General features: G+C 44.6%; 1 protein-coding gene across 1 annotated transcript in view; it reads right to left on the minus strand.

The window, feature by feature from the left end:
• ARHGEF33 (Rho guanine nucleotide exchange factor 33) overlaps positions 1-17,933 on the minus strand; it is a 45,258-nt gene that overhangs the window by 7,002 nt on the left and 20,323 nt on the right. Inside the window, exons 10-16 of the mRNA XM_027113914.1 lie at positions 16,661-16,793; positions 15,054-15,137; positions 13,863-13,946; positions 12,140-12,288; positions 10,964-11,128; positions 7,690-8,488; positions 3,855-3,994 (exon numbers count right to left, since the gene is read on the minus strand). Of these exons, the coding sequence (XP_026969715.1) occupies positions 3,855-3,994; positions 7,690-8,488; positions 10,964-11,128; positions 12,140-12,288; positions 13,863-13,946; positions 15,054-15,137; positions 16,661-16,793 (1,554 nt within the window). The remainder of the gene's footprint in view (positions 1-3,854; positions 3,995-7,689; positions 8,489-10,963; positions 11,129-12,139; positions 12,289-13,862; positions 13,947-15,053; positions 15,138-16,660; positions 16,794-17,933) is intronic.

The following is a 17,933-nucleotide window of genomic DNA, read 5'->3' on the forward strand; positions in this document are numbered from 1 at the left end:
TCTATCACATTAGGTCTGTTCCTGTCTTCTAAGAATCGTCATTGAAAACTTTTTAAATCATTTAACATTTTCCAACTTTAAGATATGCAGTCTTTATTCTGACCAATTCTGGGCAGCTCTCAGGGACACATGACCTGGCATCTACCCAGGACAAATGTGCCCGAGATAGAAACAATCAGAGCGTCATCCTTTTCCCCAAATATCTTGGGCATTTTTCAGGATTTTTTTTGTTTTATGATGTCAGCTTGACTCTCCCTTTTGAATTCTTGTGGGTAGGAGCATTCGGCCCTCCCAGCCTCAGAGGGAAGAGAACCCTTTCTCAGGTTTTCTGTTGCATCTGGCTCCATGCCTAGCTTCGTCCCGAAGCAGCATTCTGGGTGGGTGGGCCCACCAGCCAAACAAGCCCCTATGGATACAAAACGTGTGTCAGTGCAGACGGGAGTGAGCCTCCAGAGGGCCGTGGGAGAGGCAGGCAGCGAGCCCCTGATGTGACACACATGGCTTTTCTGGCACTGGTCCCTTTTGGGCCTCTGAGGCCAGCCTCTGACGTGACTCCAGTACCCGGGATGAACCACGTCTTGAAGTCCCAGAGCTTGCTGCCAGCCTGACCTCCCAACACATGGGAGGAGAATGGGCTGATTCTCCTTCTTTCTGGTTCCTCCCTGTACCTGTCCGCATGCCTGGCTTCAGGGTGCAAGTTCCTACTAACAGCTGTGACCAACCAAGCCACTCACAATTCCTAGACAAGCATCTCGCACAGCACGTGCATATAATAAAGGATGTTCCATTAATGAGAAGAATCGAGGATTCTCATCTGAGTTAAGAGCCACTGACCTTTCTGTGCTACACTGGGGCCTCCCTGCCCTTCGTCTCTACTTCAGCATAATGGAACAAACTTTCCATGGTTCTTGGATGAAAATACTCAGGAAAAGCTACTGGAGCTGCTCCTTTATCCCATGCCAAGTCCCCAAAGTGCGCACCGCAGCACCCTGGACACGAGGCGATAAGCAAGCATCACATGATGGTGCTCACAGTTCTACACAAGATCTAAAAAGCCAGGAAAGCCTGCCAGAGGGAGCAGCCATCTGTGTGGCGCCACCTTTACTTCCATCCGTGTAACACTTCAAATCTGAAATACAAAGGCAGTACCAGGATTGGTGGCAGCAGTTGGATTGATGCAGGAGGCACTCATCTATGAAAAAGGATAAGAGGACTCTGGCCCTCTAAAAAGGATCCCAAAAAGCTGCAAGAGGGCTGAAAGCAGTTAACCAACATGAAAATTTGGAGAGTCCACAGCACGTGCTCAGCACTGAACCAAGGGGTGGGGGAGGCTACAGAAAGACAAAATCTGGTCTTCTACATGGTGAGTCTTTAAAATTAGAGGTCCCAGGCCACATTAATTTCTTGTTTCAGGTGTTAAAAAGAGGTGATCACCCAGACTGATCTACAACAAAGTCAAACTACAGATAAAGCAAATCTCAGGACTACAAAGCACTCAAGTGACAATGATCTCCCACCCAGTGTGGCAATCCCTTTCACAGCATCCCTGACCAGGGTCATCTAGCTTCTCCTTAAGAGAACCCACTCCCTCGTGAGGCAGCCAGCTCCAGTTCCAGGCAGCTGCATTTTTAGAAAGTTCTTCCTCTTACCCATTGCTCCTAGATACAGAGAGGACAAGCCCACTGGATACAGAGAGGAAAAGCCCACTCCCTCTGCCTCAGGTAACTGGCAGAGTGTTTTCTTGCATCCCTGAAAAACGGGAATTTGTAAAGGAGCCATGGTGGATCCATTACTCATTGCTTTCTAACAGACAGCACCCAGTCACTATAAATGGCACTGGGCAAAAAGTGGCTGTTTTCCTGGGAAGTACTGTGGCTTAAAAATAAGTAAAAATAAAAAGATAGGCTCAGGGCTTCCCTGGTGGCACAGTGGTTAAGAATGCGCCTGCCAGTCCAGGGAACACGGGTTCGAGCCCTGGTCCGGGAAGATCCCACATGCCGTGGAGCAGCTAAGCCCATGTGCCACAACTACTGAGCCTGTGCTCTAGAGCCCGCGAGCCACAACTACTGAGCCCGTGCGCCATAACTACTGAAGCCCACGCACCTAGAGCCCGTGCTCCACAGCAAGAGAAACCACTGCAATGAGAAGCCCGCGCACCACAACCAAGAAGAGCCCCCGCTCGCCGCAACTAGAGAGAAAGTCTGTGGGCAGCAATAAAGACCCAACGCAGCCAAAACTAAATAAATAAATAGATAGATAAAATAAAATAAAATAAAAAGATAGGCTCAAGCAGTGTCCTTAGGAGTTTGGAGCCCTCAGAAAATTTCAGAAGCCTAAATCCCAGGGTCAGGCTGGAGAGCTGTCTGCCTCCAGTTCTCTCCACCCTGTCAAACCTGTCAGTAGGGGGCTCTCCCTCCCAATGCAGGCGGCCCAGGTTCGATCCCTAGTCAGGGAACCAGATCCCACGTGCACACTGCAACTAAAGACCCGGAGCAGCCAAAATAAATAAATATTTTTTTAAAAAAAAAACCTGACAATAGGTACTGGGTCAGGAAAGATCTAAATCTATGATCCTAGAGAGAGGGGAACAATTCTCAGCTCATTACCCCCAGAATAAAGCGGATCTAGCAATAGTCATGCACGCACGGGGCTACGTTAGCAAAACTGTAAGGGGACTCATGGAGTGGGGCTGTCTCACTGCAGTAGTTTCTCCCCCTTTCCTTCTTCTTCCAGTCACAACAGGTGGGCCCAACAATCAGAGACCTACTAATCTCAGTACTACCCTCCCTATCAGAGAGGAATTGGACAAACCATCAAAAAAAGTCCTCACTCCAGGCCTGCCCCCAATTCTTCCATCAAGACCATTACCTAAATCAGGAGAAAGTGATTTCCCTGTGCTTCGTCACTTATCAGCAGCTCTGTAAAGTCAGCCATAGTGTCTTTAACTTTTCCATCCACTAAAATGGGAAGATTTACTGTTTAAAACTCACTTCAAGAACCTCCTCTTCCAAGAGAAACTAAGTAGCAGGCGAAATCTCTCTAAGGGAGAGGGAACAGGCCTGAGGACCAGTGGAGAGAGAGACAGCCATCTTCCAGGCACGCGATGGCTGGACTGGAGACCCCCCCACCATCAAATGCTAACGCTCAGCTCTTTCTTCTTACATTTCATGCTGGGGTTTGGCCATGGTCTCCCAGTCTGCGAGACAGTGCTAATAAGTGCTGACCGAAATGACAGGTGGGTGATTCCACACAGCAAGGACCGAGAATCTTAGAAGGATCACAGGAGGGAGAGGCCTTGTTTTTGCCTCCTATGGAGTATGGAAACTCCATTAAAGTGATTTTTTTAACTAGGACCCAAGCCAAATCCATTCAATCATTTCTGCTAAGGAAAACACTGGCAGAAGTCCCCAGAAATATGCACTAGCAACCAGGATGACTATAGGCCCCTACAGGCAGAAGCGCTGTGATGCCTTAGAAAACTTTCCACAGGTGGGGAGATCCTGCTGGCGCACCCATTACACCCAACTCCAATGGTGGATCCCACTCCTCCCAGCCAAAGGGGATTTCCTAGGGGACCTCCTCTGCTCACTCCTCTCAGAACACACGACTTTGGGAACAAGGAAGTAGGGCTAAAAGACAGAAGCAGCAGAGGACAGAGCTGAGTTTGCTTTTACTCTACGAGATCACAATGAGAAACATCTTCACCTGGCAGGAATCGTGGCTACTGGGTGCAGGCACTGAGCTTGAAGCAGTTGTGTGAAACCAGGCTACTTGATACTTATTACTGTTAAAACCTCAAGACTTAGCCCACAGGGAAATGAGTTACAATGCTGTCTTGTCTAAGGGCTACTCACTTCTTTTTAAAGAGCTTGCGGAAGGAGCTGCGAAAGCCCCCTTTCTGGTCTTGCCTGGGGTTTTGATCGCTGAAAGATGTTTGTTCACTTTCTCTTTCTTCCTTTGGACAGAATCTCGTGGCGTCTTCTAAATGCATCTCCTGAAAACATAAAAGAGGGGTGTATTTTTACTCTTTTCAAAAGTTAATATTGATCCTGACTATGGGACAATTTTTTTAACTTGTCACTTTCCTCTCCCACTCCAAAAGGCTAATGGCGGGCACCCTATTCCAACCAAAGCAAACCTAGGCTAATTAAGAAACCAGTAGTTGAAAAGAGGATAATTTTCTGCTGAGTGTAGAAGTATTTTCTACATATCAAGGCAAATAGTCTAGAGTAGGGTTATGATATAACAATAATTAAAGATCAGGAAATAAAGGAAGATTAACTTCTTCTGGCAACAATATTGTCTTGCTGGAAAACCAGCAGTAGTCCCCTCATATCCCTGGCTATGTTTCTCTTTCTACAAAATAAAAAAGTTTCTTGATTTTCATACTAGTTTAAATTCGTGTTCCTAATTCTCCACTTTAGACATTAATGATGGAAGGAGTTTTTGAGAGGTCGGATCTATTTAGAAATTAATGTCAACTCCTATTTCCAACCTGCACGCATGCCTTTTACAATTCTTAATCCATGCTATTTACAGTGTAAAGTTAAAATAAATTAAAAGCAAGCGTCTATCTTTTGTGAACTCTCTAGTTTCTTTTTAAAAAGCAACCTAAAATAGCTACTTAACTTTGAACCAAAAAGAGAAGCCGAGAAGTCAAAGCAAAAACCATCGTGAAACGTTCATGAATTGGATCGGTGAATGCTTGCTGATAGAGAGCAAACAGTGGGGACAAATTTTTTTCAGGAAACATATGGGTTTGACTTTGAGACCTTAACTCAGGGTTGTAGTAGCAGATCTAGAGAGTCTCTGAGATTCTATGAAGATTCATAACTAAACCACGGAGATCAACATCTTAATGGCTTAGTGTAGCGTTCTGAAAGTGTGGTCCTGGGGCTACAGGATCAACTGGGGCCTTTATTTAAATGTAAACTCCTGAGCCCCAAGCCAGACTATCTGAACCAGAATCTCTGAAGTTAGGCCTAGAAAATCTTTTTGCACACTTAGATTTTGAAAACCAGCAGTTTAAGGTATGTGCCAACCCACCTGCACCTAATGTTTGTATGAATCACCTGGGAATCTTGATAAAATGCAGATTCTGATTAAGTTGGTCACGGGTGGAGCCCAAATCCTGCATTTATAACAAGCTCCCAAGTAATACATTTACTACTAGCCCAAGGAGCATATTTTGAGAAGTGGGCTTTTAGGGACTTTTTAGGACTAAATCTATTAATAGTTTTAGGAAAATCTTTCTGTGGAATCATCTTGATAATATCTTGCATTTGTACAGCATTCCATACTTTACGAAGCATATTCACAAACTTTATCTTATTTGGCCTTATCCTCACACAACCCTGTGAGGTAGGTATAGATTGTCTTATTTCACAGATGAGAAAACTGGAGGCACAGAGCAGCCAAATGACTTCTCCAAAAGCACACAGCTCTCTGGCAGCAGAGTCAGGACTAGAACCGGGATCTCCTGACACCCCAGTCAGGTGCTCTTTCCACTAAAACATAGTGTCTTCTTTCTTGACTCTTAGAGACAGAACACTAAAGACTAGGGTTTGGTTGGCTCTGAGGGCAGGGGTGGAAGATACACAGAGTATATTTGAGGAGTTGGAACCCTAGGAACTTTGCACATCTCAGCAGGAAAGAGCTGATATCTTTAAAGATGGGGCTTTTGAAGGGTTAATCTTTTGCAACTAAAACCCCATCTCGCTCTGATTAATGGTTTTTGCCTAGCAATTGTTGAGCTTCCAATTTTTCACACATCAGCTAGGGAAAAAAAGACATTTTTATGAACATATGAAATAAAAGCATTCTTTGCAGCTTAGACTATACTAGTTATAAGATTTTGTATGTATATCTCTGCCCATCCCAAGTCTCTTTGAATTGGCACTATTATTTCCTTTCTACTTCCCTTGTTAATGAACTTTTAAACTTTGACACACACCTAACTTTGATTTGTCTAAGAAATTTTACCTAATAGAATTTTATAAAGTTTAGAGTTGAAAATCAGAGGCAGAAGGAAATCTGAGAATCCTGGGGAAACTCAGCAACCTTAGCTGGGCACACTAAGGCGTTTCTGCCCTCTCAGGAAGCAGACACAGACTTTGATTTCTGGAGTCCAGGTGGGCGGCAAGCTCCAAGGCTCTTCATGTTCCTCTGGCCTAATGTCCACCACTCCCACCTGGGACAATATTTACAAAGAAAAACTCACCCTGCCGTTTTTGTAAAAGGCCCATGAGCCTTTTTTCATATTTCCCTACCCCTCTCTTCACTTAGCCAACTTTTAAGCAGCTTTTAAAATTGAATTCAGACGTTCAAACTATCTAGGAGACTTCTCTGACCATCATCACCTTAGGAGGGTTTAAATACCCTCCCATGTGCTTCCACCGTTTATTATAATTCTGTGTTTATGCGTCTCCTTCCTGGGCTAAGCCAGTGGCCTTGGAGGGCAGAGACTGGATGCCGTTTATTTTTGAACCCTCAGCACTTCACACAGAGCCTGGTGCAAGGCAGGTGCTCAGTGTTTGCTGAAAAATGAATGAATGAAAGGAGTCAATGATCTTCGATCTCTTCCCATTCACTTGGAAATAGAAACAGGTGGAATGCAGGGCCCTCATTCCTGGGAGAAACCCTTTCTCACCTAGGCAAAGGATCCCTAGTGCTGGATGCAAGGGATACGTCGTGCAGGTAAAGGCAGTCCTGGACTGTCATTTTCAAGATGTATCAATCAATACAGAGTTGCCCTGTAAACCCTAACCACCACTTCTAAAATGTTTAACAGGAAGGATGGGGGCACAGGTCAAAGCTACACTGTTTACTCCGTTCAATCAGAAATTGCCTTTGTTCCAATCACGTGCAGATAAATTATTTGCTCAGGAACTATTAGTCCTTTCATGGATGTGTATTTAAACACCTCTTTAAATCTCCCAAGGCTTGCAGACTCCAAGGTTAGACATCAAAATACCAAACATCGATATAGAGGCCAAAGTAGGTGTTTGTGAGTCAATGCTTCCTTGACTATTTTGTGTTGTCCTCGTCCCACTGGAGTCTGCCAAGTAAGGTGACACCCTTTTCCAGGCAAAAGGAAAGCAAGCGGTAATGAACTTTGCAGTCAATTTTGCAGGGAGTCCTCAGTGAGAGAGGGCAACTTGCCTCCTCCCTAGCTACAAACAAGGGTGCAGGTCGGGGAGTACAGTAGGCTGGCACACAGGGCTCGATATTTTGAACGTGTAAACAAGGGGTGCGCCTAACAGGCAAAGGAAGAAACAGACAGGCCTGGGACTTGCGTGCAGTGCCCCGCAAGTGAAGTGCAGCTGGTAGGTGCCACAGCTTAAGCAGCAAGGCAGAGAATACCTCTAACTCTTTCACTTGGCGGGGGGGGGGGGAGGTGTTTTAATCAGGTCTACTAGGAGTCCTAGTCTTTCGGGCGTCCTACATATATAGGTAAGGCATGCTCCTGTGTCCTAGCACTGCAGAGTGGAAGCTAACGCTCTCCTCCGAGGGCCACTGATAGTCAAGCCTTTAACCCAGGCTCTCCCTCAACATCCTCGCCCAGCCCGGCCTCTGCGCCCCCGCCTGGCCAGCCTGCTTCCCCTCCACGCTAGGTGAGCCCAGGCTGCACCCTGAAGATCTAGGCCCGGGGCTGCCAGCGCTGTGGGTTTGGGGTCGGTTTTACTTTACCCTCCTTACTTCCAAATAGGTCTGCTTTTCGCTTTGGGACCTCTGTTGGGGAAAGAAGGTTCTGGGCGCGCCACGGGCGGAGGAGGCCGAGCCGTGCGGCTGCGCAGCGCGCTCGGCCTTGAGCGGCGCGCGGCCGCCGCTGCTGCTGCGCGTGCTGTAGAGGCGCGGGGCCACGCCCTCGGGGGGCGGCGCGCGCGGGAACTCCTTGAGCGAGCGGCTCAGCGGCTTGGCCTTGCCGTGCGCATGCGTCGCCGCCTCCAGCTTGTAGGCGCTGCTGCTGCCCGCCGGAGACGTCGCGCTCTTGGGCAGGGGCTGCAGCGGGTGCTCGGGCCGTTCGGCCTCCACGGCGAAGCTGACGGGCCGCAGGAAGCAGATGTCCAGGCTGGACTCGGAAGAGGCGGGCGAGCAGTTCTCGAAGAGGGCCGGCGCCTGGAAGGGCTCCTCGTCGTAGGGCGCGGGCAGCGCGAAGATCTCGCCGCCGTATTCGAACTCGTCGTAGGCCGCGGGCACGTAGCCGCGGGCGTCGGGCAGGAGCTCGGCCGGGGCGCGCAGGGAGCGCTCCACGTTGCCCAGCTGCTCGGCCGGAGAGGGCTCGAAGTCCATCTCCGGGATGGCCTGCAGGGGCCCAGCGAGCGCCTTCACATCCTGCTCGGCGGCACAGAACTGCCCCGGCGCCAGGAGGCTCTCAGGCCTCTCGTGCTTTCTGCCCTCTATCTCCCAGTCACTGGGCTTTCCGGGCTGCATGCTCTCCATCAAGCTTTGCTGTTGTTGGCTTTTCTTCACTGGGGGCATCAAATGTCTTTAAAGGGGAAAGAGAATACAAAACAAGTGTGCTTACGGTTTGTTAGTGCACGCCTCTCACCGAGCAGCGCAAGGCCGGGACCAACACACTGCCTGCCGGATACCGCTTAGGTGCAAACTGCCGACTCCCTCCTCTCAGTCCCGCCCAGCCGCCTACGTGTGTTACCTACCAAGCGACACAGGCTTCTCAAATTAAGGAGTCCCCACGAGCCCTGGTCCCCCAAGTGGGAGAGTGAAAATGACCATCTGTGAAGGGGATGCCGGAAGTACCCGTCTGAGCCCAGAGGCACTGCGCAGAGATGGCTGGTTCGCCAACGATGCTCATCATTCCCCATGTGGAATCTCCGACCCTTCCCACCACTTGTCAAGGCCCCAAGGCACCTCTTTTCTCTCTTCTCTCCCTTTCTTGCCCTAGCAGAGTCATGTAAAATCATGGAAACAACTTGTGTTCAACTCGTGGATCTTAATGCTTAAGAATTAATTCCCAGATGAAGTAAGTGGAGTACAATCTTGATAACCGTTGAATCTGAATGTTGGTGTGTGGAGTTTAGTGTCCATTTTACTTTTCTGTATGTTTGAAATTGTCATAATAAACTAAAAATTCCTTGTGGCTATAAAGCATGCTATATAAGTCGTCTCAAACTTCCACCCAAAAAAACATTACTGAAATGAAAAGGCTGTCACTTTGAATATGCCCAATTTCATGCAGGGTTTTTTTGGTTAATCATGGATGAAGAATAACATTGGATGCTTGGATAGAATACCCATCAGATTGGATGTGGTTTGCCAGTTCTGCTGGAATTAATTGCCAGACAGATGTGAGTGGACTACTACACACTGACCCAAACTGGTTGTGCTAGTTTATTTATTCATACTTAGTTCTACCACAGAAATGCATAAAGAATGCAGTTGTAAATGCTAACACTGAGTATCTTTCTCTGGTGGTCTTAAGATGAAAATTAGGTCTCACATTGACAGAGGTGAAAAAAATAGTAAAATGAAATATTGACTTGAATTCTCTTTTAACTTGGAAGACTTGTTGGGTTTTTTTCTGGTTATGTTTCTAGCACAGAGTGCAACGGCAGCCATCTTCTTCAGTCTGGATATAATCTCTAGGGATTTCTTTTTTTGGCTGTATTTGTCTCACTTCAAAGTAGAGAGTTCTGTCACTGTTCTAAGAGCTGAAGTGATCCACAAACTAAAATTCCACTTCCTGTCTCCCACTCCCCACTCAGGAAAGGTATTTTTTTCTGTAAGGAGTTCTCTCCTTATAGGACTTCCAGGATTTTCTCTATAGTAAGAAAATCATCCTGGGCTCTATTTATAGAAAAGTGAATGTCTCATAGGTTTTCAGAATGATGATAAAATTTCTCCCTTCTGCCTCCACATTTGCACTTCCATCTCTCACTGACAAATGTTCTCAATTTTAAGAGATAAGGGCAGAAAGCAAACAGGATTTATTTTGTGTTATTGATCAGTTGCTCCTTCCAGTGACTGTAATTAGCATTCTAAAAACTGTAGGGATTAAACATTGAAGTAATCTCAACTGCCTACCTCTCACTTCATTGTAGTTTTAGAAAAGTAGCTTCTTGCATGATTTCTAAATTTTCCTTAAGATAATAAAACCCAAAGTAGAAATTATAGTCTAAGGAATTAGTTTTATGAGAATTGTCTATATTTGGTAAATTGGGGGTTTGGAATTTTGAGTTTTGGTTTCCCTTATTCTTCCAGAAGTCCCAGTTTCAAAGGTGGCCAAGTTGACATCCTTCAGAGGTAAAATGAGTTCCAGATATGTAAATAGCCTAATCCTTACCCTAAAGATCATCAAGAAGTTGGCTGAATGATAATCCAGCTTCGTGTGCGAGAGGGTTGTGTGCAGTGACTTTAAGAGACTGTCAAATCCATCCACTGCCCAGAACAGCTTTCAGAGAAGCTGTCATAAGAACAGAGGTCATGAAGTCCCTTTCTGAAGAAGCTTCAAGGAGAATTGGGAAGGGCTAAACAACCTTCTTTCTGTATCACCTCTGACCTATTTCTCATCCTCAGAGCCCAGACTTCCTCTGACCCCTGACTGGGAAACCTTTTTCTCCACTACGTCTTTTGTAGACATTAAGTGGATTCCCACCTTTCTGTGGGGTTGTAAAATGCTTTCCTGTCATCTTACAGCACTCCCTTCCACTCTGTCATTGTCCAAACCCAGAGAGACTCATGCTGTAGGTGGAGGGTGGTTATGTGTGATAAAAGTGTTGGGAGTAACCTCCAGCCTCTAGGCCTGCTCTTTAACATAAGTACCGTCCTCTGGGATCCAAACTTTGGGTCAGCTGCTTGCCTGCCACATATGGACCTGATGGCAAGAGGGAGGAAGGAGTCCTGTAGGTCATACTCCTAATACAGGCTGGCCTGCTACCCCCACACAGGCCACCTGGGAGGCGAGGGCATTGTCATTAACCTTTCCACAGCAACAGGTGCTTACGTGACAGCAGGGCCAGAACTGGGAGCAGGAGAGTAGGGTTGCAGCATCTCTTCGGAGTGGATCCCACTGTCACGGACAGCCTCGGGGCCTGCAGTGGGAGAAGCATCTTGCCCGGCATTTGCACACTGGGAAGCCAGCCCTTTGTACAGCTTCGCCATGGATGACCTAATGGAATGGAGGTAATTATTCTCAGGGTCTACAATGGGAAATCAGCTCTCTGAATACACACATTATACCAAGAAAGGCAGACTATTTCTCAGATGAAGCTCAGCTGTGAAGTTCTCGGTCTCTCCAGGGCTCTCTACAAACCAGGTTGCTTACATAATAGTGCAAGCTGGATGCTGGGTAGGAGTAGGGATGCTGATTAATTGGCTGAATTGAGTTTGGGGGTAAGGGGAGTATAAGGAGAATTAGAGGAGCCCTGGTTTGGGACACAGCATGTTTCACTGGTGTAAAGCACGCACAGAAATGACTCTGTTTTCCTCATTGGATTGGGATGAGGTTGAAGGAATTCCAGGTTATTAGGAAGCTTTGTTATGAGTTGCTTCTGTTCCCTCATAAGCCCAGATTTTCCTTAATCGGTCCTTCCTGTTTCCTCTTAGTGTGAAATCCTTTCAACCACCACCCCCTCCCTTATTTGTTTTATTTTTATCCATAGCACTTAAACCATCTAACTTATTTATTAACTGGCTACCCAGGTCTAGAAAGTAAGCTCCACGTGGCAAAGATGTTTGTCTGTTTTGTTCTTTGCAGTATATTCAGTTTGCTGAACAGTGCCTGATATTCAATAAGTGCTCAGTAAATATTTCTTGAATTAATGAAAGAAATCACATTCTGGCCTTTAAACTGCAACTTTAAACCTGGCAAGTTTAGTGAAACAGCTATTTTTGAGGTGGTTAGCAACATGAGATAATAGAAGGTCTGCATAAGCATTAGAGTAAAAGTGCTTATTTTTCTAAATTAATTTCCACCAGGTAGTAAGTACCTCCCTCCTGTAGCCAACCTGGTCACCTCTCTTCCCTCCCCTGCTCTCTCTTCTCTTCCGCCTCCATCACTGCATTTCAGCCGCTTTACATTCAGTGTGGTTACTTGTGACAGACACTCACATTGACCGTCTGTATCCCTGTTCTCAGACACCTTTGATCAACCCTCTAGACTGCACCATCAGAACCTTACTTCTTGAGTTTTTTCCGTTTCTGAATAAGCAAATCCTCATTGCACTGAAACAGCAGGGTGTAGTGTGAGATAAATACTCGCAGGCGTTGAACACACACAAGAAGTAGGTAATAGTCAGGGTGTTCCTGCTCTGTGAACTTCAGGACGTTCTGGATGGAGGAAAAAAGGAAGCAGCATTGCATAGTTAGAATGAAAAGTTGTTTCGTCTCTTCTGTACCTTGCCTTGATCTGTTGTGAGAGTTTGGTAGCCATTTAATCAAAATGATGCAAATGGCCAATTTAATTACAAACTGAAAAGTCCAACTTGCTGTTCTCTTTGTCCATCACACCAAGGGAAAATAATAGTCACTATTGCTCCTGTTCGAGTTGAATTTGAACATAATTCCATCTGAAAAATTAGAAGGATCTACTAATTAGATCTCTGAAGTAATGGAGCCATTCTAACAATTACTGTCTATAGGCAATGCCTTATAACCCAAAGGAGTCAGACCAATGGTGAGAAGGTCAGGCATCAAGGCTGGAAGTGAGGGGATGTTTATGATCAAGCCTGGCCTAGGGGCCCCTCCTGTTACATTGCCTGCTGTGCTATAGTGGAATGTGCATGCTGGTTGGATTTGGGAAAGCTAACAGTTATTGAGCGCTTCCTATTGCCAAGCACTAAGTCCTTTACATTATTTTCTCATTTAATTTTTACCATAACCCAGTTAGATATATGCCATTGTTACTCCAATTAACAAATAAGGAAATCAAGGCACAGTGAAGTTAAGTAATCTTCACTGGGTCACACATCTAATGTGTAGCAGAGTCAGGATTTGAACTCAAGTCAGACGGCAGAATCTGGGCTCTTATTTACTTACTTACAACCTGCTTGCAAGACCTGGGTTTCAGGTCTATATTTTTTCACTGACCAGGTGTCTTAACTTGGGCAAGTTACTTCTTTGGGTCTCCATTTCCTTATCTAAAAAAGTGTTAATAATGATACCTATTTCATGGGATTGTTGAAAAGATTAAATTAGATAATTACTGTGAGAGAATTTAAGATCTAAAGCCACATACAATTGAAAGTCTTTTTAATATTAATACTGGGCTACTTCTACCTGAGACAAATCCCAAGCATTTCTGAGATGCTTTCACTGAATTACTTAAGAAGATCAGTCAGCAATTAAACCAGAACAGGTGGGTGGTGGGAAGAAGAGGGGCTGGTAGGGGTGTTGATGAGTCTCTTTCTCAATTCTACTGCCTCCAAGATGCTACAAACCCTGCGGGAAAATGGTGTGAAGAAGTCAGCTCATCAGCTTCTCCATGCTTCTCCTGTGACACAAGACATAAGCACAATGTATTGTAGACTCTTGGACGCAAGCCCAAAGAAAGTAGTAGTCAGGGGTGCATTTAGATGGCTGTAGAACCAAGGTGGAAGGGACTGAATAGGTATCCAGGGTCTGGCAGGAGCTGCCATAGAAAGATCCTGGATCAGCATAGGTGTGAATTGCTGGTCAATGAAGGTAGAACTTCATTTTTGGCGTCACAAGCCAAATAGTTTTAGAGAATGAGATTTTAGCTCATACCACAAGGTGGAGATGGGGTGAGCATAACAATCTAAATCATTTAAACACTTCTTAGAAATATTCATGATTCCTTGACCCTTCACAGTGTCTTTCATTGGAAGCCAAAAACACCTGTTTAGCATGAAAATCAGTTTAGTGGCTTGGCCAGCCATACCTACCTGCAGATGTATCAGATATTCAGGGATGCGCTGAACTATGTGAAAAAACAGTGTATAGATGTCAGACTTAATCTCTTCATCACCCTGAATGAAAGAAAGTTGGAGTCAGTCTTCAGCGTCCCCCCAGCTCTGGCTGTCAAACCCCAGAGTCAGTTCCCCCAGAGTAAGAAGGGTTTACTCTCTTCTCTGAAGAGAATTTTCTTCATCTGGAGTGTCAGGCAGCATTGATCTGTTGGGGGACATGCTCAAGGAGACAACTCTTCTCTAGCAGGGAGCATGTCATACACTTCTTTAGAATCCACCCAAGTTTCCCAACGACTCCCTCCTCTTCCCCACCCTCCAACACCATCTTAGCACCGTGGGCATTCAGTAAATTATATATGAGTTGACTAAATTCATTAAGGTTCTTCAGCCAGTAATCTTTACAGTGGTTTACGAATAGGCACTAAGGGTGGATTGGAGCCTCATGAGAATGGGGAAGGGAGTATGATTAGAAACTGGTCAGCTGGCCTGGCAGCAGGAAACATGCTGGACTTTTCCCATGTCCCTTCGCCTCCTTTCCCTTACTCAAATATTTGCTGAGTGCTAACACGTGGTTGGTATTGTACTGGGTTGGGAGCAGTAGGGGGTTGAAGTAGAAAGTTAATGGAGCCTCTCACCTCTTGTGAAACTTGATTAACTCTTAACTTTAGAGCTCCTGATATGGTTCTTTTCTATTGACCTAAAATAACTAGAATTGTCTTATATTTATATGTGCTTATTGAGCACCTAATATATCATTGCAGAAGCGATACTTAAAGCAACATGACTAAAACCATTTTATAATCTTATAAACTGACAGATACAGGATAACATGCATTTAATATTCAGTTCATATTGTCTGAGCCTGTAAAACCCAAAACCCCTCAAGGCTGCAAAGCTGCAGTCTGAAGATCTCTGCTTAGAATAGCTGTTTACTTTGTCTGTATTTCCAATGGAATGGAACAGAGGGTCAGTAAGGAACAGCAAAGACCAAAGCAATGGCACTGATCCTTGAGTGGGCTCCTTTAACCCCAGGGAGGAATGTCAGTGGCTCTGTTCAAGCCATTCCCCAGCCTGGAGAACAAGCTCAGAGTGCATGTGCTGTAGTTTCTGGGCAGATGAGCAACATCATATAGTTACACATGTAACCAAAGGACAGTGCACACATACCTCCTTCAGAACAACCACGTGAACCAAAGAGATGCATTCTGGCAGGTCCCTCAGGTAAGCAACATAATAATCCAAAAAATTATTCTTGAAAACAAGCAGAAAAAGGCATGGTAAGAACCTGGAGACAGGAATGATAACAACTAATATGTTTACAGAGTCATGCATATTAAATGGAGTACTTTGCAGAGATGATTTTAATCATTCATTTAATGTGTGTAGTAAATTTTTTTTTAATTCACCTTAAAAATCTTTTTGGTTTTAAGGAAAATATTCCTGTGGATTTGGAAAACAAAACTCAGTATCCCTGCTTTAACGAGAGAAAGTGAAATGATAAACCAAACCAGAGGGAAGGGGCCATGTAAGTTGAAAAATATTTTTAAAAGCTGTTCAGTGATAAAAATGCATATTTTGTTTTTTAATTACTTTCATTAATGATGAAATGCTTCAATCATCTACATCTAAATGAGGAACTTTGTCAAACTCACCTCATAGTTTCTAGACCAGGGATTCTCGACTTTTTCCACTAATTGCATATTCACCTATGGAATATCCCCTCAGGAAAACAGTTCTCACCTTTCAAAGTTATACTCCCATAGATATAACAATTTTCAGCTCAAGAAAGCATACTGAATACAAATGAGTAAAAGTGATATTAGAGGGATAGTATTACATCCACTCTATACAAGTAAATAATTTGTAAATTTTGTATTATTAATCACAGCTGAGAATCATCGATATGCAGAGGTTAACTGCAGGCAAAATCTGGCTTGCAGACCAGTTTTAATTAGCCCACACAATATTTTTAAAATAAGAAAATTTCGTACAAAATTCTGGATTTCCAGCTTCTCTTAAAATATCAGAAGTTCTGGTAACTCTAGTCCTTTTTTTCCTGCATAACAACTGGATAAAGCTGAGTAGCTATTCTTTGTTGAAAGCATATGTGCTCCACTTAAGCTCACTTCCCCCGCAGTCCACATTGTTTTACATTCAGCTCACTTCTCCTCACTAATGTCATTGTCTGGCCCTATAGGCATTTGAGTTTGCAACTTGTGGCCTAAATCGTACTTTCTTTGAAGAACATTATAGAGATTTCAAACCTTAGCATCCTTTCTCCAGGGAAGTGAAAACAAAAAACATTCCAGACAAATAGCTGCCCATCACATTTTTAAAAATCTCTAGGAAATGAAATTGTGTGTGAAAGTATATACATATATACAGACTCTCATATATTTATGTTATATGTATGTATGGATATATATGTGCGTGTATATATACTTATACACAAATACACACACATACATACACATACACGTGCATATTCAATGGGGGCAGTTATAGTACGGTGGAAAGTGATGATCTGGAAGTTAAAAGACTTGGGTTCTAGCCACAGATCTACAAATATCTAGATAGCTGGGTGATTTCAGCCAAGGCTTTTAATTTCTTTGAACTTCATTTCATTATCTGTAGAATGAGGAGGTTAGACTAGATCTCAGGAGTTCCTCTAACTCTGAAATTCACTGGTTCTAGATGCTCTATTAAGAGAAACAGACAAGGGAGACACAGACACATATAATTCAAGTTTATAAAGGATTAAGAAAAAAACTTACCTCATCATTTGTTAACTTAAGGAATAAATCTCCAAGGACCCCTTGGCGTGGCCACTTCAAGACCCTTTCCTGCAGAGCATGAAGCAAATCCAGGTGCTGCTGGACAAGGTACCGTAAAGAGCCAGGGAAGAGGCTTGGAACAGAATAGACACACAAACCAGGTGTAGAGAAGAAAAGGCTCTACAAGAATACATGGAGCAGGTCCCATTTTCCCAGCCATTCAAAATATGTTGAGTCACAGGTCTGCCTTTAGTATTCAAAACAAAGTCTGTCATCGTCAACCTCACAGCAGATATCCTCAGACTATAGAAAGACCCCTTTACTGATGGCTCCTATATGAATGTATTGAACTAGTAAAGGGCACATCACTCGAATGGCCTTTTTAAAGCTTAACTGGTACACTCTTATTTATGTGACAGTGGAAATTTTAAAGGAAATCTTTTTCAACGTTTTAAAGTTATTCCCGCTTGATGTGCAAATTGTCTATTGTAATTAATGCTGCAGATGAGGACACTAAGGTGGCACTGGGTCATTCTTAGCTACTGGGTAGGAGACTGTACTTAGGTAAGGAGGAATTTTGTTTAAAGCTGGCAACTGAAAGCTCAGGGGATGAGGGCATAAAAGTGTTCCTTTTTCCCTTTCCTTCAGTTTCTAAGAAGAATCTGGGCAAGGATGGAGTCTTGCCGGGGGAGGCTACAAACTAGGCCTGGCCTGCTACTCCCAGGAGTTTTGCTGAGCCCCCTTCCTGCTCTCACATCCCCCCAGCCATCTCAGTGTGCCTCATTTTTTTCAGAGGAAATGAAGGAAAGAAGAGAGAAGTTAGAGGAGGATGGGGGGAGAGGAAAGACAAAGAGAATCATAGGAGGAAGAAGAAGGGGGATTGGATGGAGAAGGGAGGGAGCAGAGGCCTGTAGGAGCGAGGAAGGAAGAAACAGAAAGAGTGAAGTCTTACTGGGGCTACAGCAAGGATTTCAGCTCCAGCTTGGTAACTTAGGGAGATTGAAAATAGGTTACCCTGTGCTTTTAAGACCACAGGGTTTTGGGGGAGGGTTTGTTTGTTGTTTGTTTGGTTGGTTTTTTGTTTGTTTTTTCTTTTAGGTAAGAAGTAGATTTATTAATATCCTTTGTAAAGAGGTTGCAGGAAAATTGGGGTGCAAGAGAATGGTCATGTCCCAGGTCTCGGGCGGGTTCCTGGGACAGGCTGCCAAGTAAGCGTCCTTGGCTTCGCGCGCAAAGAATTCAAGGGCTAGCCGTAGTAAAGTGAAAGCAGAGA

The sequence above is a fragment of the Aethalodelphis obliquidens genome, unplaced genomic scaffold, assembly GCF_003676395.1.
Source record: "Aethalodelphis obliquidens isolate GAN/ISIS:26980383/991018 unplaced genomic scaffold, ASM367639v1 scaffold12, whole genome shotgun sequence".
Lineage (NCBI taxonomy): Eukaryota > Metazoa > Chordata > Mammalia > Artiodactyla > Delphinidae > Aethalodelphis > Aethalodelphis obliquidens.